The sequence below is a fragment of the Montipora capricornis genome, chromosome 2 (assembly GCF_036669925.1).
Source record: "Montipora capricornis isolate CH-2021 chromosome 2, ASM3666992v2, whole genome shotgun sequence".
In the NCBI taxonomy this organism is placed as follows: Eukaryota; Metazoa; Cnidaria; class Anthozoa; order Scleractinia; family Acroporidae; genus Montipora; species Montipora capricornis.
The window spans coordinates 5,693,798-5,718,517 of NC_090884.1; the positions used below are offsets into that span (position 1 = coordinate 5,693,798).

Here is a 24,720-nt window from a genome sequence, read left to right on the forward strand (position 1 = left end):
AACATAAGTTTACAATTATATGTTTTGAATAATTTTTTTTAGTAACCGCCTGAACGGCTACCTTCATGCTCACAGCCAGCAGATTTCCACAGGTTGCCAGCTTCTACTGAGAACCCTGATAATCCTGATAATAATAATAATAATAATAATAATAATAATAATAATGATAACAACAACAACAACAACAACAACAACAACAACTTTATTTAAGTGTCGATGGATTTAGCACCAGAGCACTAATTGGGGACACTAATGAAATCAACTCAAAACAAATCAAATAATTAGTTTTTGTGAAGAGGGAAAAACCAGTCTGGGAGTACCTGGAGAAAAACCTCTCCGAGTAGAAAAAAGAACCAACAAACTCAACCCAAATACGACACAGAGTCTGAAATCGAACCCTGGCCACATTGATGGGAGGCAAGTGCTCTCACCACTGTGCCATCCCATCCTTTATCATAATAATAATTATTATTATTTTCAAAGTTTTATAAAAAGTCACAACCTGCCAAATCAGCATATTTCCACTTCTTTTTCATTCTCGTGGACTTCATGTTTGCACAGATGTGTTCAGAAATGCCATTTACAGTGTACGTGTACTAGAGGCACCTGGATTTCAATAAGCGTCACAAAGTGTCCCCTTGCCCTTCTTCCCAATGTCAACATCACTTGCGTCTCTGGATACCTAGTACAATACACTTTATTCCAAAATGGCCGCCATTTAAATATTCTTTTGTTTTTATTCAAATTAGCCCTTGATGCCTCGTTCTTAAGCTTAAAATTCAAAAGGATATTTTATCTTGAACAAGGCAACAAGGGCCAATTTGTATCCGCATAAATCAGCCGCCATTTTGGAATAAGGTGTATTAACGACTTTAATAAAGTGTCCCCAAATGCTGCTCCTCACAAACGATAAAAAGCTGCATTAATTTACTTTAAGCTAAAAATTATAAGTTACAATAACCTTTACCCGTACCGTATTGTAAGTTGGAAATACATGTAGGTAGTAAAGGCTTAGAGGTAAGGGGACACTTTGTGTTGGATGTCAAACTTTGGCATGCATCTAATTTCATTTCTGGACAAAATTGTGCTGTTGACCTTGGCCATGTACATCACTGTACATAGTAGGTGCGATGAGAACAGATTGTGATGATAAATAATAATGGTTCATTGAGGTCAACACTTTGGCTGGAATGGCCTCAATGAACTAAAACAAATGGCCACTGGTTTTCACACCTGAAAAAGCGCTATAAAACTTAAGCAAGCGTAAATGCTAACTATTCATTGAACTGACTGGCCCAGGGTGGAGAAAGAACAGAGTACAGCTGTAAGGAACAGTTTCTTGGCTAAGGAAACAAAGCAGCTACAATACGTACAATCATACCTGGGGCCAACAATTCTGGAGTATTCTGGAGAATAGACGACTTCACACTCTTGAGTGCATTATAGGTGATCACAGCAAGATGGAGAGAAATTCAAAGGTTTGTGTGGAAGTTCAAAACGATGAAAAGTATTCATGATATGCAATTTTGGGTTTTTTAAATTTTCCAGAATAGAAGATGTGTGCTCAAAGGTGCGGCAGAATGAAGTTGGAGAGAATGGCTATTGTGGAAATTATTGTATTAAACAAAGTTTCTGCCATACATTTCCTGTAATTGCAAAGGCAAAAAATTACAGAGAATGTATGGAGACAAAAAAGCAATATTTAGGAATTCCAAAGGAATAGATACCAACTCCAGTTCATCTCAGTTATTAGGCTTTGAATTTCCCATCATGTTGCCCTGATTACCCATGCTGCACTCAAGAACGTGAACTGGTCTATTAGCTATAGGCCCACTAACTATTTATATACAGTAACTGGGTCACCACATTTTAACACAGAACGTTTATGTGATTCAAACAAACCTTGACATCCTTTGATTAAGCTGCACTTCCACAGTTAACATCTTGTTGCTTTTTACCACTGAATACGACCTTGCACTGAAGCTGAATGATTGTTCATCTATCAAGACAAATAATGTTGTTAACACACCAGTGCTTTCAAAATTCAAGAGGTTAATTTAAAGAGCAGATACAAAACTACTTATCCCATTCACCCCTAAACCGGCCATACTTAGTATTTTACTCCGTCTAACGCCAGACGATTTTACTTGTCAATGGGGAACCCCCAGGGGTCAATGGGTTAACAGAGAAAAATGTACATGCATTTAAGAAACAACTTCCTTGTCTGCCTCACAACAGAACAGAACAAGGTAAAGAGTTTCTTGGTTGTTTTATAAAGGACTATAAAGCCAAGTTTTCTGCAGAGTTATCTTGTCAAACAACCATAAATTTAAATTTCTCTTCTGTGTCATCAGCTCTACCCTGGGCACCAGAGGTTTTTCTCGCGTGCGGCGGGAATTTTCGGTGTCGGCCAAAGGCCGACACAGCTTCGGCCTACCACGAGCGGCGAAGCCGCGAGAAAAACCTCTGGCACGGAGCGGTGCTTTTTACCGTCCCCGTTGACCTTTGAGCTTTTTTATCGGATTACATTTATGCCAATCACATGGACGTCATCTCCGGATAAACAAGTACATGAAATTCCCCGCTGTCGTAACTCCTTCATATGGCATTCGATTAGGGCATTCAACGGGCAAACAACAATCACAATTGCACTTTTCGGATAGTCGCAGTATCCCATTTGGTTAAGACGTAAACAAAGACCCGGAATAAGCTGAAACAACAACGATTTACCGGAACCGGTTGGCAAGACAGCAAGAACGTCCTTGCGTTGAATAAAATTAAATACCCCACTTGTTTGCACATCACTTAACTTCTCTACACCGTCAAAACTTTCTAGTACATTGCTTATACTTTCCTTCAGTGCCTTCCCCAAACTTTCACAAACCGCCATCACAACACTTCTGGCAGTACGCTTACGTGATGTCAACAATATTCTTTCACGTGCTGGTCTATTCTTGTCGACCAATTGTAGCGTCTGTCCCTCAGGTGGTCGTTCGGAGCCAATCAGCCGTCCTGTCCAAAATCTGGACCAACTGATCTAACTGAGCTAACGATTGGTTCGACGCTATCAAAGGAATAGCGCTCTGGTCCAGAGGCTTTTCGCGCGGGTCACTATAAAGACTTGACTGAAAACCGGAAACCGCGCTAGAAAAGTCTCTGGCACCCAGGGTACATCAGCTCAGGCAGGCTTGAAGGACTGTGCCACTGTGAACTAGAGTACATGTAAGCTTACAAAGTTGTGCTAACATAAACTCAGTGTTCTGTGCTGCTATAAAATTATACTGGTTTAGGCCGATCACAATTAGGTAAATTTACGATAACAACATAAGGCAGCCTGGCAGGTGCAACGAGTAATGCAAAATGGAAAGCAAATAGACTTTTCACTATGTTGATCCTGCCCCTTCATCTACAGCCTTCTCCTCCATATTAACCTTTGAGATACAGGTAAAGTCACATTTACAAACAACAGGACGTCAGTAGGACATTCGTCAAAATCTCAATTTGAGCCCAGTTCGAGTTACAAAACCACTTTGTAGCTACAGTATATGCAGCTATAATGCTAAAAGTGGAAGAAAACCTCGCAGATTTTTGTAGCTATCCATAAAGTACATAATGTACAATGTATCATGCCATCAATTATTGCTTTCCAAAAAGACCAATCCGATGCCTGCCATGCAGGGCCGCACCTTGTGCAAGTCTATAGCAATACACATTCAAGCCCAAGATACTGAAGGATGATATTAAAGTTCCCTAACAATTAAGGCGCTTTTCAAACAATACAAATTTAACTTAATACACCTTACCCCCAAATACAGATCTTGATCCACAAAAAGACTTTGAGAGAAGATTCAACTGTTGTTCACGGTCTTTGTCATGTTCCTGCAGTCCTTTGAAGTTTCCCTGTCTCTGCCGGGTTATAGTGCGCAAAGCAGCATGTCGAAAACTAATATCACAATAGCACATGGTTTACTATTATAACCCACAAGAAAAAACTAAAAAAGAACCAATTATCATTTCATATTTTATTGATACATGTCAATTTTGCTTTGTGTCTGTTCTGTAACAAGGCTCCATACATGTAATGTACATGTTCTATTATTTTTTTCTGAATTCTTAAATATTATTGTTTATCACATTACCAGTTTAGAGATAAGTCTTCTTCTAATTTTTCATCTATTAGTAATTAAAATCAGGTGTGTTTGCAATACTTCATTCAAAAGTTTATGACCGATAAGGATTGCGATGAAAGTCGTCAAAATTCATTTCTGAAGGTATTCTTGTATAAATATTATCTTATTACTGGCATACCGTGCTCTGGAGGAAGCAGCATTTTGAGGCTGCTGTGTGATTTGCTTAAATTGCTTCAAAGCCAAAACCACATCTGTGGTTGTTCTGTTTGCATTGCAGTCAGGCTTTGATCCTCTCCACAAATTCACAACATCTCTAAAACAAAAATTACATCCTATAATTACTGTTAACTTTTTCAATGCAAGTTCCTTAATTAAAGTGCTACTATGATAAAAAAATAATTTTCCTTTGTTCTTCAGATTTTGAAAGCATGTTCGCTTAACACCTGAATGGGAAAATTTTGAGCTTTGATTTTTATCTAAAGGCTGTCCTTCCAAAGGTTTGGATTTTACGGTCCACCATTACTCACGTTCAAAAATGACCGATTGGACCTCAAAAGGTTGGATCTACGGAAAAGTGACGTAATTACTCAAAATTTCAGTGCGTAAATGCAACTTATTATATATGCAAAACACGAGTTTAAAAATCTGAAAGCCCGAAACTCAAATGCTGCATATTAATTCAGCCGTGTACACACGCATTGCATTCTTACACCAGTGAATCTTTGATGTCGTTTTCTCCTTGACCCAGCTCTCTCAAGATCTTAAAGTTAGCAGTTAAAATACACAAGTGTCTTTATAAAATCAGAACTTAAAAACTTGGGTCACTTAGTGTTTAGTTAACATAGTTTTGAAATCCAAAGAAAAAGAAGAATAATATTATTATTTTTTGGTCACAGTAGCACTTTAATTATTAATAACTTTAGTAAGGTGAGGTTGCAGATTATTTCTGGAGTCAATACTGTATTTGTTTTGAATGCAGACAAAGTCACTAGAATGACGATAATGATGATGAAAGTTGCATTACTACATGTATTAGTAATAGAAATAGGACTGAGAGGAATAAAATTCAGGGAGTAATCGTGCAAGTGATTTTACGCGAGGCCCATTTGAAATTACGAGCACGATTATCCCTGAATTGTATGACACAAAGTCCTATTATTAATTAATCATAACCATAACAAAATGTGAGAAAATCAGAACAAAATCCAGGGATAAGAAGTCTTTGACTACCTCTTTGCATGAAAAAGTTAAATGTATATTCAACCTCTTTTACAAACAGTATGAAAACAGCAAGAAAGACCCCATCCAAGTGCACGTGATTGACACGCGAATGACATGGGTGTCCAATTACAGGTATCCAATTTGGGGTTGTTCAAACCATTTTAATAATATTTAGGTTTTTTTTTGTGTAATTCCCATTATCATAATGTGAAACCAAGGAAAATCAAATTTGAACTGGTTTAAAAAATTTTGAACCAGGAAAAAAATTTAAACCACAACATATCCGTTGTCTGATTTTCACCACGTGACATAAAGTAGCCAATAAAATTGTGCGAAAAGTAATGAGTGGGTAAGAAAATCTAGATAATGAACGAAATAATAATGAAGGTGAATTATAAATTGAACTGCAGATATGAAATCAAGTGAAGCAATGATCCTCGCAGCTATGAACGCAATTTTAGCAATTACATAGAGAGCGTCGCACCAGCATCGCGAGGTCACAGGTTCAAACCCTGTTGAAGTCCTGAATTTTTCAGGCTTCTCTACATTATTTCTAAAATTGCATTCATAAATACGAAGATCAATGCTTCAATTAAAATTTATAATACAATATCAAGAAATTATAATCTCTTGACAATATTTATTTTTTGGGTGGTAGATTTCTTATCACATTTAAGTCTGGATATTCTAAGGATTCTTTACAACTTTTTAAGTTGCCTCAGTGACTACAAAGAACTTTTTTGCTTTGAAAACTGTTAGAAAATTGTTTTATATCAACAGTTTCACTATATGACTGTCAAATGTCACCCCTTGTAAGGAATTAAAAGCGTTTTGCCCACCCGCAAGTTCGACCCCAAGAAGGTTTGTACCCCTCGCCCCCAGCGAGTTCAACCCCACCAAGGTTTGCAAACCCACCCACCCCCCCCCCCCCTTCCACATTTCAAGTTCAACCCCTAGTCCGACTCGAATGTGAAAAACTATGGTCAATTCATAAATCATCTTCATTGTCTAAAAGAAAGCACAAGCCAAATTGAATATTTCAAGTGGTATTCTTTAAGAAAATACAATACTGTAGACAGATTAAAGAGCCACGGATTTGTTGGAATGATCACCAATCATCTGTGCTCTGTGATCTAGGATTTATATTTGTTATAACTTTTTTTCTTCAAGGGGTGAAACTGGTTAGGGGAAAAGTGTCAAACTTGAAATGTGTGGGCAAACTTGGAGGGGTCGAACTCTGTTACCCTTGTAAGTTATAAATGTGTCAGGCTGGGTGGAGCTGCTTGAAACATTTAAAAAATTGAAAGTGGTTCAGAGTTGTCTGTACTACATATATTATCAACAACAATATGGGAATCAAACCCGGGCCACATCGGTGGGAGGCGAGTGCTCTCACCACTGTGCCACCCCTGCACCCCTGATTGGCTATTACATCGTGTGACATATTGACACGAGCATGATGCAAGCAGCATTGACGCAATGGAAAATTAGCCAATCAGATTGCAAGATTACAAGCAACCAGTTTCGACACTGGTTGAGTAGTATTCAAATCCATAGATTCTCAAGGTATTTAATGCTGGTTACACCGAACCTAGCTTTCAAGCAGCCCAGGCAAGAGCATTATTGACTGATGAAACAGACGACTCTTTTGTTCGAGTTCCGGTGGTTGGTACATTTCAATAACAAACGGACTGCTTGTAAACATAATCTATTTTGTAAGAGAAAATCAACAAACGCACCTCAACTTTTGCTTGCTTCCAGCAAAGTCATTTTCACTGATATTACTAAGCAAAACAGAAATAACTTAATACATTTTGAACTACAAGAGGCATGCGCACACCAATGTGAAACTTTATTATATTAAAACGCAACTGCACTGAGTCGATCAACCTCCATCGATTTGTAGCGTGCATTTACTCACCTGAGTCTTTGCTGCTCCAATGCTGTCAGCTCCATTGATCGATGCATGAGACTTGGGCTTCCAGGTTCGGTAAGCCCCACTACACGCACCTGCAACCGAATGTAACAGCATAGCGAAGGTTAAACGAGACAGACGTAGGATAACTTGTTCTCTGATCGAGTCATCACAAGTTGGTAAAAGCTTCCGATGTACATGACACCAAAAAAGTCATTTTTGAGTCTTATTTCACTTCAGAATGTGAGTTTGCCACCGACTGTCCACGCCATTTTCAACACATTTCTTTCACTTATTTTTCAAAATAGCGATACTTGAGCCGATGATGATCAGCGGAATACTTTGAAGCATGCGCAATGGTTAGGGAATGCCAAACTAGCGCGCTCTGCCAGAGCCAACATCAACTGTTACTCTGCTTTGCAACATCTTTGCTTTGAATTATTATTGCTTTTTAATTTGTTCAATCCGACATAATGTATTTAAATAAATGCAACATTGATGAGAATGCGACTGGTCTTAGATGTGATGGCACGAAATCTCAAGATACCCCTGCATAGCTGAAACCAACAGTCCTGGGGCGCTTTCCTTTTGTATGGAAAAACCGGGCAGAATTTTCAGTGTAAAGGAACAGAACAAATTTCCTCAATCAAAATGTGGAACGGGACGAGTGTGTTCCTTTCGAGATTTTCTTTTCTTTTTCTTCTCAAGAGACTGGATACTAATCATTTAGAATAACAAACATGGCTGCCGGATTTTCGATCTCACCTGCAGCTGCAGTGCAGCTACAAGCTATAAAGCATCCGCGTGAAACCCGCACGAGTCATTTGGGCAGCTAAACACCAAGGCCCTTGGAGTCCTTCATGTTTTTTTTTTCAAGAGCAGGTACAAGTGGGACAATGCAAATGGAACAGGATTTTCCGATCATTCCGGGAAAATCGTGGAAAGGTATTCCTTTTTTCCCGAAAAAAATTCAGTCGAAAAACCCGTTTCATTTGATTTACCGCCGGATCAATCGGATTTTCTGTACAAAAGTGTCGGCTTTTGAAAGCACATCGTTTTGAGAAGATCCGAGAACGATCTAATTTTAGCATACACTCTTATATCACAGCTCTGCAAAAAATATCGTGTTTAAACAAAAAACGTAAAAGTAAGGCATTTGACTCTGAAGATGAATTTCGTTCATGTTGTCAAAATGTCGGTCTACAACCTAGAAGTAAAAAAATTAATAAAAGAACGAAATTAAAACTGTAAATTTACGTTCTTTTCAAACTTGTTTGTCGTTGTTCCAGTGACTAACTTAGTAAAAGCAAGGTGACACGCGCTAACACCAACCCGGTGTGGCCAACACAACACGTATGCGCACAACCATTTCACCCGGTCAATTAGCAGCCATGGACAGCTGTTACGGCCCTTTGGGCCTCATCAGCATGGCGTAGCTAACAAACTAGGCGGGTGTTTTTAGCACGCCTTTAAGTGGTCCACAATATCGACGACTTAAGTCCACAATATCGGCGAACAATTCAGGGAAACAGTGGCGGAGGGGCCCGGGCCCCCCCCCCCCCCCTCCCCTCCCCTTCTTTTTGGACCAAAGCCACCAAAACACCATTAAACACCAAAACTGTGAAAGGGCAAAAACAAAATGTTTGAGAGCGGGCCCCCACCTTATCGCCATGTCTGGATCCGCCACTGGGGAAAGGCTTTACAACTGGATTTATGGCAGGATTGATCCGAAATAGAATTAACATGAAACTATGTAAAAGAACGGCAGCTGGTCAAGTTTTTCAAATGACTAAATAACAGGAATTTTTTAAACTCCCATTTCAAATAACGCTGATAAACAGTACCTTGAGTCTGTGTTTTTATTTCAAAAGCGTCGATGCTCACTTTCTTTTTCTTAAAAGTCTAAGAACTCATTTTAAAGAGATTAGCATTCAACAGTTACGATCAGCACCTATATCAGTTAAACACGTTAAGACTTTAGATACTTTAAGATGTCGACAAAAACGTCACCCCAATATAATAGCATTATCATAAGTCTTTTGTGATTATTCCATTTCGTTCACGTGGAGCAATGTTAGCGCGTAATCCTAAGTGGGTACGAGAGCGGGTTTCAGAGAAAATATAGGTAGTAGGGAGCTTACGAAACGACGACGCCGACGGCAACGACGACGCTACAAAACTTGAATAGGTTTAGTGAGCAAAAACAAAGGCTTCTGCTAGCTCTGCACGTGCGTTTTACATTTTGGTACATTTCGTTACCGTCATCTCCTAAATGACGACGTGAAATGACCAAATTCAAGGTTCTGTGGAGGACGTTAGCACATGACGATGAATTTTCAGTTCTCTCTATACGCTTCCAATCCACTCATACCAGTTTAATTCCTCAACAGTTACTACACATTTTTAACGCAAAATGACATGAAATAGTTTCGTAGTGATATGAATAACGCGAACTCGTATTATTAAATAAAGTCCTCGTAGCCGTCGTCGTCCTCGTTTCGTAAGCTCCCTAGTTTTTGAGACGCGGACGGCAACCGGAAGAGAACATTTCGCGCGCTAGGACGGTGGTGTCTCCCAGATTTTTATTCTAACCATATCTAATGGAGAAAAGATACTTGGCAATGTAAATGTGGTTGTGTGAAGACAAGTTAAAAAGGAAAACAACTCACTTCCGGTTGCCGTCCGCGTCTCAAACACGCCCATGCTTAAGCTCCGTAGTAGGGAGCTTACGAAACGAGGACGACGACGGCTACGAGGACTTCATTTAAAAATACGAGTTCGCGTTATTTATGTCACTGCGAAACTATTTCATGTCGTTTCGCGTCAAAAATGTGTAGTAACTGGTGAGAGATTAAACTGGTATGAGTGGGTTGGAAGTGTAGAGAGAGAACTGAAAATTCATCGTCATGTGCTAACGTCCTCCACAGAACCTTGAATTTGGTCATTTCACGTCGTCATTTAGGAGATGACGGCAAAGAAATGTACCAAAATGTAAAATGCACTTGCAGAGCGTGCAGAGCCATTGTTTTTGCTCACTAAACCTATTGTTTTGTAGCGTCGTCGTTGCCGTCGGCGTCGTCGTTTCGTAAGCTCCCTAATAGGAAACGACAACGGCGACGGCAACGTAAACTTCGCAAATTTGCATATTTAGTGGGCAAAAAAACAACAGCTTTGCACGCTCTGCACGTGCCTTTTTCACTTTCGTCCATTTCTTTGCTGTCGTCAGCAAAACAACAACGTGAAATACCCAATTTATCAAGGACGTCAGCACTTGAGGTTTGGGCGTTTTCCATTTACACAAAATTTCCTGAAATTTCGGTGGAAATTTCCATCGAGTGAAAAAAACGTGTTCCATTTAACTCAGGTCCGTTCGCCGCCCAGTGATTGCGATTTTACGCGCCAAAATTTAAAAATGTGGCCGTGAATAGCCTGGAAGTGGTAAGACCTTTCAAAAGTTGTAAATGGAACACACATTTCCATTGGAAAGTTTCCAACGGGAAAACAGGACTACCTTTTCAGAAGTTCCGTTTATTCCGGAAATTTTCCAGTGGAACGAACCAAAAACGTGTGTGCCATTTACATCCCAACCGGAATTTCCGGAATTTCTTGGTAAATGGAAAACGCCCAAAGTTTCATTTTCTCCCCTAAATTAAGTTCCGTTCCGACTAGTGTCATTCTTGAGGAACTACCACATTTGCCTGATTGAATGAGACTTCTCAACTTCCCGGGTTGTCACTCGTATATAAAAATTTATGTACGAGTGACAACCCGGGCAAATAACCACACAAGAAGCGAGAAAGTCACCACGACAATAAAGTACGGCTTTTTTATTGAGAACTTTTGCGTGCATATATCTTTTACAGTTTGTTATCGAGATTCCCATGCAAATCCTTCAAATTTTTTTTAACATCCGAATCTGGGTGGCCTGTGGTTGCCGTCGCCGTTGCTGTTGCTATGCTGCACGATTATATTTGCTCTTTTAACCAATGATTTTATTGTTTTGTGCCGTTGACATTGCCGTAGCCATGGTCGTTTTTAAACTCCCTAAAAATGTTCCGACGAGAGAGGGTATTTCTTCAATTTGAATAACTACCGGACTGCCGGTCCTTTTATTTCAAAATCTTGTTTGGATACAGGTACTATGGACACAACAAATTAATGTTATGGTCGACGTCGCTGTTTAGTGCTCGCGTTTTCCCCACAACATAAGATTTGGTCATTTGCAGAGAACGGAAAACAAATGTACACAAATGTACAAAGGTTTGAAACGTAAGTCATTTTGTCAATTCAAGATCTTTAGGTGCCTAATCTATCTTAAACTTGTGGGCGTCTCTATATATACATGGTGATACAAGAAGACTTCAATTAATGGCGCAGTGAAAACGTATAGCCTAAGCCCATCTCAGATTTGGGATTATGCAATTTCCAGTAATGCCAAGATTTATTTTAGAGAGGGATCTTCTAATTCTACCTGTGGCTGCAGGATAACTCAGTTATCGACTGGATGAATCCGGCACTATCCAAAGTATTAAGAAAGTAGTAAGAAACACTCCACATTAAAAGAAAGTAGTAAGAAACACTCCACATTAAACGTTTGGCAAGGTTTTAGGACATCTTTTCACAGATATGAGAGCAAATATTGGAAATCCTTAAATCACATTGTGAAGACAATAACGCGTAGTTATGTTTTGACTTCGCAATTTTTGTGCATAATATTGAAACTGATACGTCTGATACGGGTCAGTAGAATTTCACCCGGCCCTTTTTAATGGAATGCGCTATGCCCTATATGGAAACGGATAGCCTGCGAGCAAGCTCTCTTGCGGGAAACGGAATTGCCACGAATGTGGCAGAGTCTCGGCTCTTAAAGCTATATTCAAGGCCGGAATTGTTTGCAAAAAGGAAAACCAGCCTGTGTAACTGGCGGGATATTTTATCTCGGCATTATTCAAACGCGTGCGAGTAAATCGATGGTACTTTGCGCTGTTGTGTTTTGGCCTCGAGTGGGCCGTTAATTCCGAGTCTCGTTGAAGGGAAGTGAAGTGACATCCTGAACTGAATATGGAAGCTGAGAGCCGGACCAAATACTTTTTGGAGAAGGTATGCGAAATATCTTGGATAAAAAGGACCAGTGAAGTTTAAAAATGATCGAGAACAATGTTTACAAAAGCAACTGCCATGGTAGAGTAACTTTTGCAAGTAATCTGAGGACGCTGCCACTCTTAACTCTAAATGCGAGATTTAAACGCAATGAAGCAATTTCCTATAGCAAGAGCTTTGAAGCTTTCCCACTAATGATCATAAAAACGACCAGTTTGTTTTTTGTTTGCATTTTTGTTTACGTTTTAGAGAGATATAAGCTGTCGACATTTTATTCAGTGTAAGTGTCTACAAATGATGAATCGATCAGTTCAAATCGGGGTCAGTTGTATTAAAATCCTATTTGAAATCGTTCCGATTGACAGCATTAACTTGCTTTTCAAAACGTAGGAGTAGTCGATTTGAAAAGCGTTTTGTTGCGAAATTAAAAGCTGAAAAGTTATTCAAATTTAAAGAAAACTTCAAAAATTATAAAAGTTTCCGGCAGACGGTCAGAGATATCATTACTGATCAAGTCAGAAATAGAAGTTGTAGTTTGAAATGTATGCAGTTAGCTTTCAATAATTGTGATCGGAACACCTCTTCAAGTACTTTAAAATATCAACTTGTCCCTGCTTCGGTTGTCCAAAAGGCGGACAGCGCAATGATAAATCTCTATCCAGCGGATTAGCGCTCTCAATCACCTTTCAACAAGGCGGCAGGCCTAATGATTTTTTTATGGTCAAGAGGCTAGTGCTGGAAGATTCCACCCGCCCATTCAAACAACTTATTTTTTTAACATATTTTAAAATTATCGGACTTTCGGCCATTTGCTGATATCAAGTCTTGATCGGTTTCGGATCACATATACACTGCAGTTTTTTTTTCTTTAATTTAAGGAAAATATTGCTTTTGTATTCGTTATCATTTACCTCTGGCGCATCGACGCTTAAGATTCGTCCTCTTTTGCACCACCAGCCGTTATCTTGACACCAGGAAGTGACAACAAGTAAAGGAAAGAAGCTAAGCGTGACAAACGCTTCCCATAGCTCTATCTCGTCGGGAGAGCTCCATTTTAGCACGACAAGCAGCCAGATGTACGCAAAGAGAGACCATGCGGACGTTACGATGAAAACGCCAAACTCCCGAATTTTCTTGACCGTCCCACTTGGTACGCTAACCACACAAATCGCAGTAATAAGAAGAAGATTAAATGATGCAGATCCGATTATTGTAAAACTACCAAGACCATCTTTGTCTTCTCGCGAGGCATCTGGTTCGTTGCCTAAATTTTGAGCAGTCTCCACCACAGCCAATAGAATTTCCGGCGCTGATGAACCTAACGCCATCAATGTTAAATTAGCCACGGTTTCGTTCCATACAAAGACTTCGATCTCAACTCGTTCCTGTCTGTCAGGATCGAACCGCGTCACTTTTCGCTTTTTGCTCGTTATGACTTCGATACAGCTCATGAAAATGTCCGCAATTATAGCTATACCTAGGAATATATAAACCATTGCAGTTACGTATAAAACTCCACGTAATCCTTCGTGCCATAAGTTCTGCGCTGGCAAAAGAAGCCAACTTTTGAAGCATGGAGCCTCGTATTCGACGACGTATCCCCTGGAGTAATTGGCGAGGTAAACCATCATAATTGGCAAAACTGCACGTCAATGACCTCTTAAACCGCTCAGTACTTTCCAAGGAGAATCAATTACACCATGTCACTGACGTAGAGAGTTCGTGGATCTTTTTGCAAAAAGGGATGTGAACATCCATCCATCCACTTATCGGGAAGCACCGTCCCGGCCTGTCCTACAAATCGACTCCAGGACATAGTAATGGTAAAACAATAAACCCTATCAATAGCATCTTGAGCCGCACTGCGGCTTTGATGGGACTGAGCCGATCAGTTCGACTGAAGTCTCACAGAGGATGTCAGGCTTTGGGTGGTTCAGGTAGTTGGATCAAACGGCGGACAGATCTCACTTCTCAGCAGACTTTTCTTTCAACTGAAAGAGTACGACAGAGATAATATTGTCACGACAATAGCAGTTCCCTTTTCTGTGTCAAATATGATCACTCGATAAGATTATTCAAGACGTCACCACCAGCTTATTCTCAAGGAAGCGTTGCCTGGGCAACGACAAACAAAGGCATTGCACCTCATCAAAAGATGGATTTGTTCATAAGCGAGTGGTCTTTTGAATAAGACCGTCTGTGTACAGTATTTTAAAATGCAAATTGCGTTTGTTGATTTTCGTTCCCTTTGAATGATAACCATTTTATCACAGATCACATAAACAGCCTGCTTATAAAAAGTTTTCCCTTCACAATTAAACTGAATAGCTTTGTTGTCTTTTTCGAAAAAGGAAACCGAAGAGATTTTTCCTGTCATCTCGAGAGTTTACATAATGACTTAAGATAATTTCACACGCAGCCTTAACTCATTATGTCCTACTTTGATCACGATTGATCGCGCCTCGTTTGTTTTTGTTTAATTGTACAAATCGGCTGTTAACGAAACTCTTTTAAGATTCATTAATTCATCCCTGAACTCTCTCTGTTTAGTTCTCCCAGAGGCCCATAATCCATGGACTTCTGCTTTTCCGTAAAGTAAACAGAAATACTGAGACTTCGAGCCAAAACGTAGATTACTAACTGAATTCTTTTTGAACGAGATTTAGCATCGAAGATTACAAAGCGATTCAGCCTTAATTTTCACGCTGTTTAATATTTGACGAGATGGTACCTATGCTGTTCGTTAACTAGACGGTATTAATTAAACCATGTTAATAATCCATAAACAACCTTTACGGCTTTTTGGAATTAATCACACAATTACACTTCCTCGCAAATGTATAGACGGTATTCACTAGAAATTCGACAGGCTTTTGGAGGCTGCCTTTGTCTAGTTTACTTATGTACCCGTCTCGTCGGGAAATTCAATTTTACGCCACTGTTTTTCATTTCCGGTGCGGATGAACAATCCTAACAAAACTATGACTTTTTCTAATTAAAGTTGACGGAAACATGTTATGAGAAAAGTGGTCGAATTGTTGTCGGCTTGAGAGTCATTATCAGAAACCAGACGTTTTTTTTAATTGCGTTTTTTTAAAAGAATTCTTTTATTTCCCTCGAAAAAGGAATTAAGTGAGGTTTTCATTGATGTTCACGACACTAAGAATTGCACTTTAGATGCGATACTTCGTAAGGTCACCTAATTTTCGCTTGTTTTGTCAAGCAAAAATGGTTGCTTCCCAATGTCACCGGATACAAGATGCAATTCCGGCTTTGTTTTAGATAGATATCATGACAGATCATCGAGATGAAAGAAAAAAGAAATTGGTCTCTGTAGTAGTTTCACGGAGCATTCTCTCAACTCCCTGAAGAAGTGCCTGACGAAATATTGGTCAAACAAAAAATATATATCCTCACAGCATTACTACCAGCCTTGCATAATTATTTTGTTTTAAGTCTAAATATTATTTTCTAGTTAGATCTCCCAAGATCCGGCACTTGTACTTTTTTCAGCTCCCCAAAAAAGCAGCATTTGTTGCTGAAGTGACTTCAGATTTTACACTTGCAGTAATCAGCGTGGGATGATTTTGTTTTGTTTATAGTTTCAGTTTGTCTGTTTGTTTATTTGCTTCTTTTTTTTTATGCTTGCTTGTTTATTTGTTCTTTCGCTGACTTGGTTTTCCTCCTCTGCCCTTTGCTTCTGGGATTCCTCGTTTTTTTTTTAATGAAAGCTAAATATCCAGGAGCCCAAAGGGGTCCTGATTCTGAAGTATCTTAATACTTGACGTGGCTTAATTGCACTGTTTCCACTTTGAAATATGCATGAAAAATTCCTCTACTCTGATTGGTTGCAGGAAATGCATTTTTCAGGTAAAACAGCACAAAAAAGAGTTAATAAAAAATAATAATAAAGTAACAAACCAAGCTTTCTGATTGGTCAATGATCAAAGAAAGTTACAGAGAGCCAATCAAATGCGATCCCTGGATGACGCAATTTTCGATAACCAAGAGGTAAATGAGGTAAGAGCCTTTTCCAATAGTAGTTTTTTTTAAATGTAATCTTAGCGACGCAGAGGCACCTAATGACATAATGAAATTTTAAATATCAGCAGCATTGGGAACGAGAACTTAAAATCGCTTTCCGAAACTTAAAATAGATTTTAAGTTTCGTTTTCGTTTTCGTTCGATTTTAAGTTAAATTACGATGGAGCTTGAGGATCCGTTCTTTTACCTCATCTTCTCTTGCGATAACCTATCTCGAATTTTTGCATGTGCCTTATTAATAAGTAATTACAGCCCTATGGGCTCGTGCAATAGGCCTTATTCACGATAGCGGCAATATTTTTTTTCAAATTGTCATATGCCGCGGGAATTAGCCGTGTGTTATGCTGGGGAGAAAATCGGCTCCCACGGTCGAAAATCGGCTCGTCGAAATATTGAAATAACATTGCTTGAAATACATTTTAGAATATAGAATTAAGTACCTTTTATAATAATTTTTATATCTTTGATTGCCTTTGACATTTTGACATTCTACTTCGTTATCTCCTCATTTTTCACCAAAAAAAAAACATCGAAGTAACTTGTGTAATCGCTCTATTTTACTACTTAGGTGAGAAACATTTAATGAACGTGAAACAAATCATCTGTGTGGCTAAGATGTTCATTATAACCTCTCGAACTTGTGTTGTTTGCCCCCCTGTGTAGCTGATTTGCATGATGATAGCAAATCCAACATGGCGGCCATCGTGAATAAGGTCTATTCAGCTCGCCCTTAAAAAAAAATACTCGTGCTCATTTATCCCAAATTGCACTCGACATCGTGTGATTACTAATGTTGTCTGCGGTCATAGCAAAGAACGGTGATCTGGACATATTTCGATTGCTATAAAACAAGACTTTTTTCTGCCGGCATAGGCCAACACTCGAAGTCTATCCATGATGAAAAATGAGGATCTTCTTTAATCTTCGGAATATAACAAGGGCAGGGGCCGAGGTAAAAGTGTCTAAAAGGCCACTTCAGGAAATACCATAATGCTCCTTGTTTGTCCCCCCAAATTTTGCATAAGCATTGTTTCCATTTTCTCTTGGGACTTACAATGGTCCCAATAGAAAACAAAAACAATGATTATGTAAAATTTGGGGGGACAAGCAAAAAGTATTATGGTATTATCCCAAGTGGCTTATAGGACGTTTTCAAACCAATCTCTACAGAGGCACAAATAACAACAGAGAAACTTATGACTTATGGTGGACGAACAAAAGACGCTAATGAGAGATCTTTTGTTTTCGTCCACCAATATGGCGGCGATGACGTCACGTGAAAACCATCTATAGAGTGTTTTCAGTAACCTTGTTTCTCCAACAAAACAAAAGAAAACACTTGCATGTTAATAGAGCTCAATTCCCGGAGGATTATCAGAAATAAAACTGAAACAGCGGTCACAAACATCAGATATAAACGCATCATTTGAAATTATCGTTTACTTGACGTTTCGAATGCTTCGGAAGTGACGGTTAATACAAAATTGTAGTTTCATACGAAACGTCAAGTAAAAGATAATTTCAAATGAGGCGTTTATGTCGGATGTTTGTCACCGCTGTTTGAGTGTTATTTTTGATAAAACTGAGATGCCCAAAGAAAAAGAGTATTCCCGGAGGATAACTTGGTTGGGTACACCAACAGCAACAGGAAAACCTTAAATAACAATGACGACAACCAGGTTTTCTGAGCCCGCGAGACTAAGCACCCCCAGCAAACCATTGTTTTAACGAAAACCGCTGGTCAGCAACCTGGTTCTGGTCATTGCTGTCTAAGGTCTTCCACACCCAACATGGCCGCCCTTTCACTGTTTGGGTACACCAACATGGCTGCCGTGACGTCACATAAAAAAACCTCTAAATTTTAAAACAAAGAATAGCTAAAAAGAGTATTATTTCTCGGGGGAATTAGCCAATTCGCTATTTTCGCAAATCTCATAATACAGTTTATTTTGGGGGGTTACTTAAGGGCATTACTTTGGGGCATTAAAACAATGGATATCCAGTTCACTGAAGCATGATACAGTCGCAAAAGTAAATGACGTGTATTGTTTTATGCAAAGAACCCCCCAAAACGCATTGCATTATGGGAATGAGAAAGTGGGGAATATCAAAAATACCATAATACTCTTTAGTAAAAATAACAAACAAACTGCGGTTATAAACATAACGAGACAACGCATGTTGTAGAACTTTTTATGAACTAGACGTTTCGTATGCTCCAACATACTGTACATCCTCAGAAGTAACAGTTACCTAAAGTACAATTGAATTTATACACGAAGACTAATACCAAATAAGGAAAGTAATGACAATGAAAAAATAAAGAAATGAAAATAAGCAGACCTAGTTAAATTTGCTTGAAAAAATATAAGTGGCTAGTAGAGAAAAAGTTTCTCACTGCCAACATTTTCATTAAGCGCTGGATTTAAATCGCGAATCAACAAGGTTTCCTTAATTTTACAATGTATATCAGACTGTCCAGTGGCGAAAATGTCAAAGAGATTCCATTTAATCCTGTGGCCTGTTTAGGTCATATATGATCAGCAATGGCAGACGAATGGCTGTTAGCAGTTTGTTTTTTACTTTTACTCAAGTTGAAATGGCCGAAGAATAAGAGTGTCTATAATACTTTTTGTTTGTCCCTCCAAAATCGGTTTGGCATAAGCATTGTTTCTAGTTTCTCTTGGGACCATTGTAAGTGCCAAGAGAAAATAAAAACAATGCTTATGCAAAATTTTGGAGGACAAACAAAGAGTATTATGGAATTTTTGATATTGGCGCATCATGAGGGCGCGTTCGATTGACCCTATTCCGGAATAAGGATACGTCGTGGAGTGATGATTTAAAATACTATGTGTGGCGTTTTGCAGCAACAAGGACAATAAAGCTATGTTTAAAATAGCATTTTAGCAGATGTTTCACAATATCAATATGAATCTCCGCAAAAACGAAGGATTTCTAACTTCTGTTCCATGTATTCCTATTCCGGAATACGGACAATCGAACGCGCCCTAAAAAAGATTGTGGTGTTTAAATCATGCATTTCCTTAACAGTTAAGGAAAGTTGTATTAAAGTAAATATCCAAAGTATTTTGAGATTATAAGAGCTGTTTGAATACATCATACCTTTGTATAATTCAAAGAACAATTACAACTTTCTCGTAATATGAAGTCCGTTGTTTCATTATTAATGTTTTTGAAATCTTAACGTTTTATATTCTTGCGGTACCGCATACGCTGTTGTTAAAGCAAGTAACCATGTCTTGCAGATGTTTTGACCAAATTACGGAAACACAAAGGACAGCGAGAATTTTTCCTCCGGTATTTTTCAATTTCTAGCTTTGCAATGGAAATCAGAACGTTATTCGAGGTTTAAATAAACCTAATGGCGAAATACGAATTGGAAAAAAACTTTTTAAAAAGTAACTGAAAAAAATAAAGATAGCATGCATTATGGTAGCCCACAGAAGCTGTACGGAATCTCTGCCCGCATTTGCAGATACATTTTTTTTAAATTTCAATTTTTTATGTTTTTGTTTTGAAAGACGACAAGTCGTAAAAGAAAATAAATTAATGTTCTGATGGTGATGATGTTCTTGGTCATTGCTCCGAAGTCTTTAAATAGAGAGCCCAATTTAATTGTCGGATTTGTTTGCAGCGAACTAAAATGAAACTGATCGGATACAAATCCTAAAGCGAATTTGTATCTTCTCCTGGAGATAAAAGATAAGATTTCAACACTTACTACGTCAAGCAACTACTTACCGTAATATAGATTGTCTTTTCCGTTGAAGCTGCATTCAAAAAAGGGGCTGTACGATTCTAAAATCGCCACAAATTAGCGGCACTTGGCAATATTTGTCGAAACTATTTTTCTGAAGGAGTGAGACTGCAGAGAATTACCTGCGCTGATCTGTCTATCTCTGCAAGGCAGCAGAGAACACAACTGAAAATAATGGTAATTATATTTCGAAATTGCAGGTGCACCTTGGTTTTGACAGGTTGGTTTACTGAGTCCGTGAATGCGCTTGATTTGACGAATTCAAAAGGCACAGTGATGTCACAGCCCAGCCGATTCGCTGAAGTTTATCTTCAAATATAGCCACACTCTTATTAACGGAGCTCTTTCGTTCCCGAGAAAGCTACTTCATGGAATAGAACAGAATCAATGACTGCGGAAGTCTCCCCAATGAGAGTAAGACGAACTGAGTCACGCTAAGTTATAAATATTAATGTTGTAATTTGTTAGGGCCGGAATCGATGACACAGTTGGCAAGTGCCAAATATCCTCAATGTTAAATTACCTTAAATAGGGAACAACTGAGAAAACTATTGAATGCATTTTCTAAGGGGAAATATACTGTGGAGAAGGGATGTTAAGTTTTATTGAAGTTATTTTCTGGTTTATGTCCTTTAACGAGAATCTTATTATGAAAAATTAGAACTCAATAAATTAGCACTCAACACATATTGGTGGGGACAGTGTTCGAGTGGACCTATAGATGTTGTTAATCCATGATGATTCAGCAATAAAGGGGGCCTCATTGACCATGAAAATCGTCTGGCGTTAGACAGAGTAAAATTTTTAGATGGAAATGATGGAATGAACTTTCAATATTCAGTACTTTATTCTTGGATGACTGATTAGAAAACGACAGCCTCATGAGGCCAAAAAATGGTAAACAAAGATCCCCCAATACCAAGGACAAGGCTTTAAAAATAAAGTTCTGTTTCCAGAAGACTCTTAGATCCTGTTTCATCGCTGTTGTTAGTGTCGTCCTGTCCGTAAGTTGTGGGATTTAGTACTTGATCGCAGCCAGGCTTATTCTTTTCGAGTATGCAGTCTACATACTCGATGATGCTTTCCTCTAAAAAGTTCATCGGCGACGACCCATGACGAAGCACTTGTAGATGAAACTCTTTCAAGTTAAAGGCATCTCCTAGCTTCTTCTCTGCGTACTTTCGGAGTTTTATTATATGTAACTGACCAATCATGTAGGCAGTGGCCTGTCCTGGCACACTCTGGTACCTTGTGATCTCTTTTCGAATCACATCGCTGTCATCCCATAGGTACTTTTTAAACATGGCGAGCGCTTGTTGGCGTGTAAGGTGCTTGTAGTGGAGACCAGTGTCAACGATCATTCGGAGAGCACGCCAAAGCTGTGAACGGAAAAAAACTATGAAGTTGTATATTGCTAAAAGTGCTCTTTATTTGCAAATTTACATCGATCTTAAGAACTTATTACAATTTCTGTATTTTTCTTTTCGCAACTATACTCTGGAACTTGGTCAAACCAGTAGCCGGCCGACCAGTGTGTTGATTTCATGTGCTATACTGTCTCCAGTTTGCGTTCGTTGAGTTTCATAATTATGCTCTTTATATTTATTCAGCTAGTTTTTCTTTTTCAACACGAAAACATCAAGTCTAATAACTGAGGTGAAGTTATAGGGAAGAATTGTTCAGGGCCGATTGTAATTAGAAAAAAAATTGTTCTCGTGATTTACCATGCAATATTCACGAGTCGCTAATATTTTTCTCTGTAGACATGAGCCTTTGATCGAGAGTGCGTACCACAAGAAAATGCAAAAGACGAACTGGACACTCAATGGCTTGCTCCAAAAAAAATTGCTTGCCATAGGATTCACAGCAGCCTGCGTAATCGTTGGTGAAGTTCCGCTGAAAATTAACGAATAAGCAGAGGCCTTCCTGCATTCTAATTGGCTCTGTAAAAGTGTACATTAATGAATATCATATAGTATAGCATAGTATAGAGACGCTGGTGATTATTACCTGAGATTTCAACATGCCATATTTGTACAGCGGTTTTCCAGTGTAAGTGTTTGTATCATAAGCAACAAGAGGGTTTTCTGCGTATAGGGCCCAGCCTTCTGTAAACGCCGTGTATGACGTCACCGTTGACAGCCAGCCGAAAAGTCCCCCGCAAGAGTCTTGGAAGTGCTCTGTCACACCTTGAACCTGATTAAAAAGTCGAGAAAGTCTTTCATGAAAACGAAGGCGTTTTCCATTTACACAATTTCGGTGGAAATTTCCATCGGGTGAAAAACGTGTTCCATTTAAATCAGGTCCGTTCGCCGCCCAGTGATTGCGATTTTACCCGCCAAAATTTAAAAATGTGGCCGTGAATAGCCTGGAAGTGGTAAGACCTTTCAAAAGTTGTAAATGGAACACACATTTCCATCGGAAAGTTTCCAACGGGAAAACAGGACTACCTTTTCAGAAGTTCCGTTTATTCCGGAAATTTTCCAGTGGAACGAACCAAAAACTTGTGTTCCATTTACATCCCAACCGGAATTTCCGAAATTTCTTGGTAAATGGAAAACGCCCTAAGTGTCTGATTCACTCTATATTGCTACAAAAACTGTAAAGAAATCTTTTAGGTCGTGAACCGTCGCCAAGGTTTTATATCTCCTGTTCAGCAAAACCTGGAAAAACTAGTGGTAACTTCTTCAAACTACATGTTACTGAATAATAACGCATAATAACTTGTTTTTGAAAGTGATCACCAGTCACTCAGGAAGTCTCTTCTCATTTATCTTTCCAAATCACCGGGAATCGAAACTGAATTCTACATCCCCAAAACCTTCTTCTTTTCCATCCCCAAGAGAACGATACAAATAGTTATCAAGAGAGATTAGAGCGAGTTTCAATCGAGTGTCGTAAAACCAAAACCAAAGTAATTGCTTTGGCCAATCAAAAAGGACGGAAACAATCCAGTAAACTAATCAAAACTCGAAGTAATTACACGTAGCCGACACAAAGCGCGGGAAAATGTGCACGCGCGAGCCACGATTGGTTTTGGTTTCACTTCTGATTGGTTGATTGAAGTAATGAAAAACCAAAGCAATTCGCTAATTACTTTCGACACTCAATTGAAAACCGCTCTATAGAAGATTCTCAAATACGTTATTTTTGAATGATTACACCACGGACGGTGAACTACAACATTCTCGAAGCCGTTCCGCTGAAACGGGTGTCTATCGATATTCCTAACATTAATCAATATTGAAAGCTTCTCACCTGAGTGTGGTGACCAGGCCTTGCCTCGTGAGCATTCACACTCCACTGCATGTATCGAGGTCCAGGCCTTTCCAAAAAGAAAGGTATAAAGTATTTGGCGTTTTTGCTACAGACTGCGTCGCTATTGCGATAACTTGCGACTCCAGCGGATGGGTTGAAGTTTGGAACTAGTTCTATTGGGCAGTTTGGAGTTGTCTGTTTCATTCCAGTGAAGTAAAACATCTGTGTTGTTTTCGGATCAAGCATGCTCATTACCTGCAACCAGGGAACTGGTTTTAGTTTTTTTCCCACTAATCTGCGAAGAAGGTTCGAAGTGTGGCCCAGTGGTTAGGGCGCTTGCCTTGAGATCCGGAGATCCCGGGTTCAAGACCCGCTCTAACCACTTGTTGAATTTGATCCTGGTAGTCTCTGGTTCAACTTCCCAGCTGCACTTGTAAATAGCCAACTGGTTTGCCTCCGGCCAGTTGGGATTCTTAACAGTTGTTGTTGTTGTTGTTGTTGTTCTGTTCTGTTGTTTCGTTGTGTTTCATTGGCCCTGAAAAGCCCCTAAGGGGAGCGGTCAATTAAGTATGTATTGTATAGTATGTATTAAGAAGGTGCTTTCGCTTATAAGAACGTTCCCTACTTTGCGACATGTCGCGCGCTAATTCGCACGCGAAAAGAGAAGAGAGAACGAGTTTTCATGGCCGTATCTCTCACTCAGGAGTTATGGAGAGCCCTCTCGCGGGCTTAAGGTGCAACAAAGTGGAAAGCGTGGCCTACGAAGTAGTTGCTTATGCTAAAAAGGAATGGCAATTTCGTTATCTGCGCCTCTTTTTCAAGTTGAGCCCAAACGCGAATTGGTTGACTTGGTTGTCTTATAGTAACAAATACTTATTTCCCAAAAAAGAAATTACCATTATTAAGCCTCGGCTACACGCTGTAACATTTTTACAAGAACACGTCCCAACATTGTTATAAGAACGCTTCTAACAATGTTGGATACGCATATAAATTTGTTGGAAACAGGAAGAACTTTATATACTCGCTAACACAGATAAGTTCCAATGTCTTACTATTAATCCAAGAAGCATTGTCTCAGATAAACGAACTAAAGCACTGCAGATAGGAGATCAGATCATCACCAATACTCCACAAATTGTATGTCGGAGAAAATGTTTCATCGAAATCAAAACATTCTTCAATACAAAATGTCGAACAAACGTCATCAAATATTCAGGTCTACACGTTCTAACATTGTTGATCCAACAAATGTTTTATAACAATATTTG

General features: G+C 39.0%; 2 protein-coding genes and 1 long non-coding RNA gene across 12 annotated transcripts in view; 1 reads left to right on the forward strand and 2 right to left on the reverse strand.

The window, feature by feature from the left end:
* Window positions 1–13,997, reverse strand: part of LOC138038609 (sodium/calcium exchanger 2-like) — a 49,123-nt gene extending 35,126 nt beyond the window's left edge. For 5 of the 8 annotated variants that reach the window (XR_011130266.1, XR_011130265.1, XM_068884587.1 and 2 more), the window contains exons 1-6: window positions 13,278–13,997; window positions 7,273–7,361; window positions 7,091–7,135; window positions 4,309–4,443; window positions 3,804–3,943; window positions 1,903–1,999 (exon numbers count right to left, since the gene is read on the reverse strand). Coding sequence is in view for 5 of the 8 variants with exons in the window: in XM_068884587.1 (XP_068740688.1) it covers window positions 1,903–1,999; window positions 3,804–3,943; window positions 4,309–4,443; window positions 7,091–7,135; window positions 7,273–7,361; window positions 13,278–13,997 (1,226 nt within the window). In the remaining 3 variants the exon portion in view is untranslated. The remainder of the gene's footprint in view (window positions 1–1,902; window positions 2,000–3,803; window positions 3,944–4,308; window positions 4,444–7,090; window positions 7,136–7,272; window positions 7,362–13,277) is intronic. The other 3 variants (XR_011130267.1, XM_068884590.1, XM_068884591.1) reach the window with 1 other exon arrangement.
* LOC138038612 (uncharacterized) lies at window positions 11,554–22,150 on the forward strand. Of its 3 annotated transcripts, XR_011130270.1 has the most exons (3): window positions 11,554–12,366; window positions 20,392–20,605; window positions 21,955–22,150. It is a non-coding gene; the product is annotated as an uncharacterized lncRNA (long non-coding RNA). The 3 variants fall into 3 exon arrangements; XR_011130269.1 differs by lacking the exon at window positions 21,955–22,150 and having other exon boundaries at window positions 20,392–20,786; XR_011130268.1 differs by lacking the exons at window positions 20,392–20,605; window positions 21,955–22,150 and adding an exon at window positions 13,324–15,392.
* The window catches only part of LOC138038610 (uncharacterized), an 11,373-nt gene continuing 7,667 nt past the window's right edge, over window positions 21,015–24,720 (reverse strand). The window contains exons 5-7 of the mRNA XM_068884592.1: window positions 23,450–23,704; window positions 22,202–22,387; window positions 21,015–21,570 (exon numbers count right to left, since the gene is read on the reverse strand). Of these exons, the coding sequence (XP_068740693.1) occupies window positions 21,124–21,570; window positions 22,202–22,387; window positions 23,450–23,704 (888 nt within the window). The 3' untranslated portion in view covers window positions 21,015–21,123. The remainder of the gene's footprint in view (window positions 21,571–22,201; window positions 22,388–23,449; window positions 23,705–24,720) is intronic.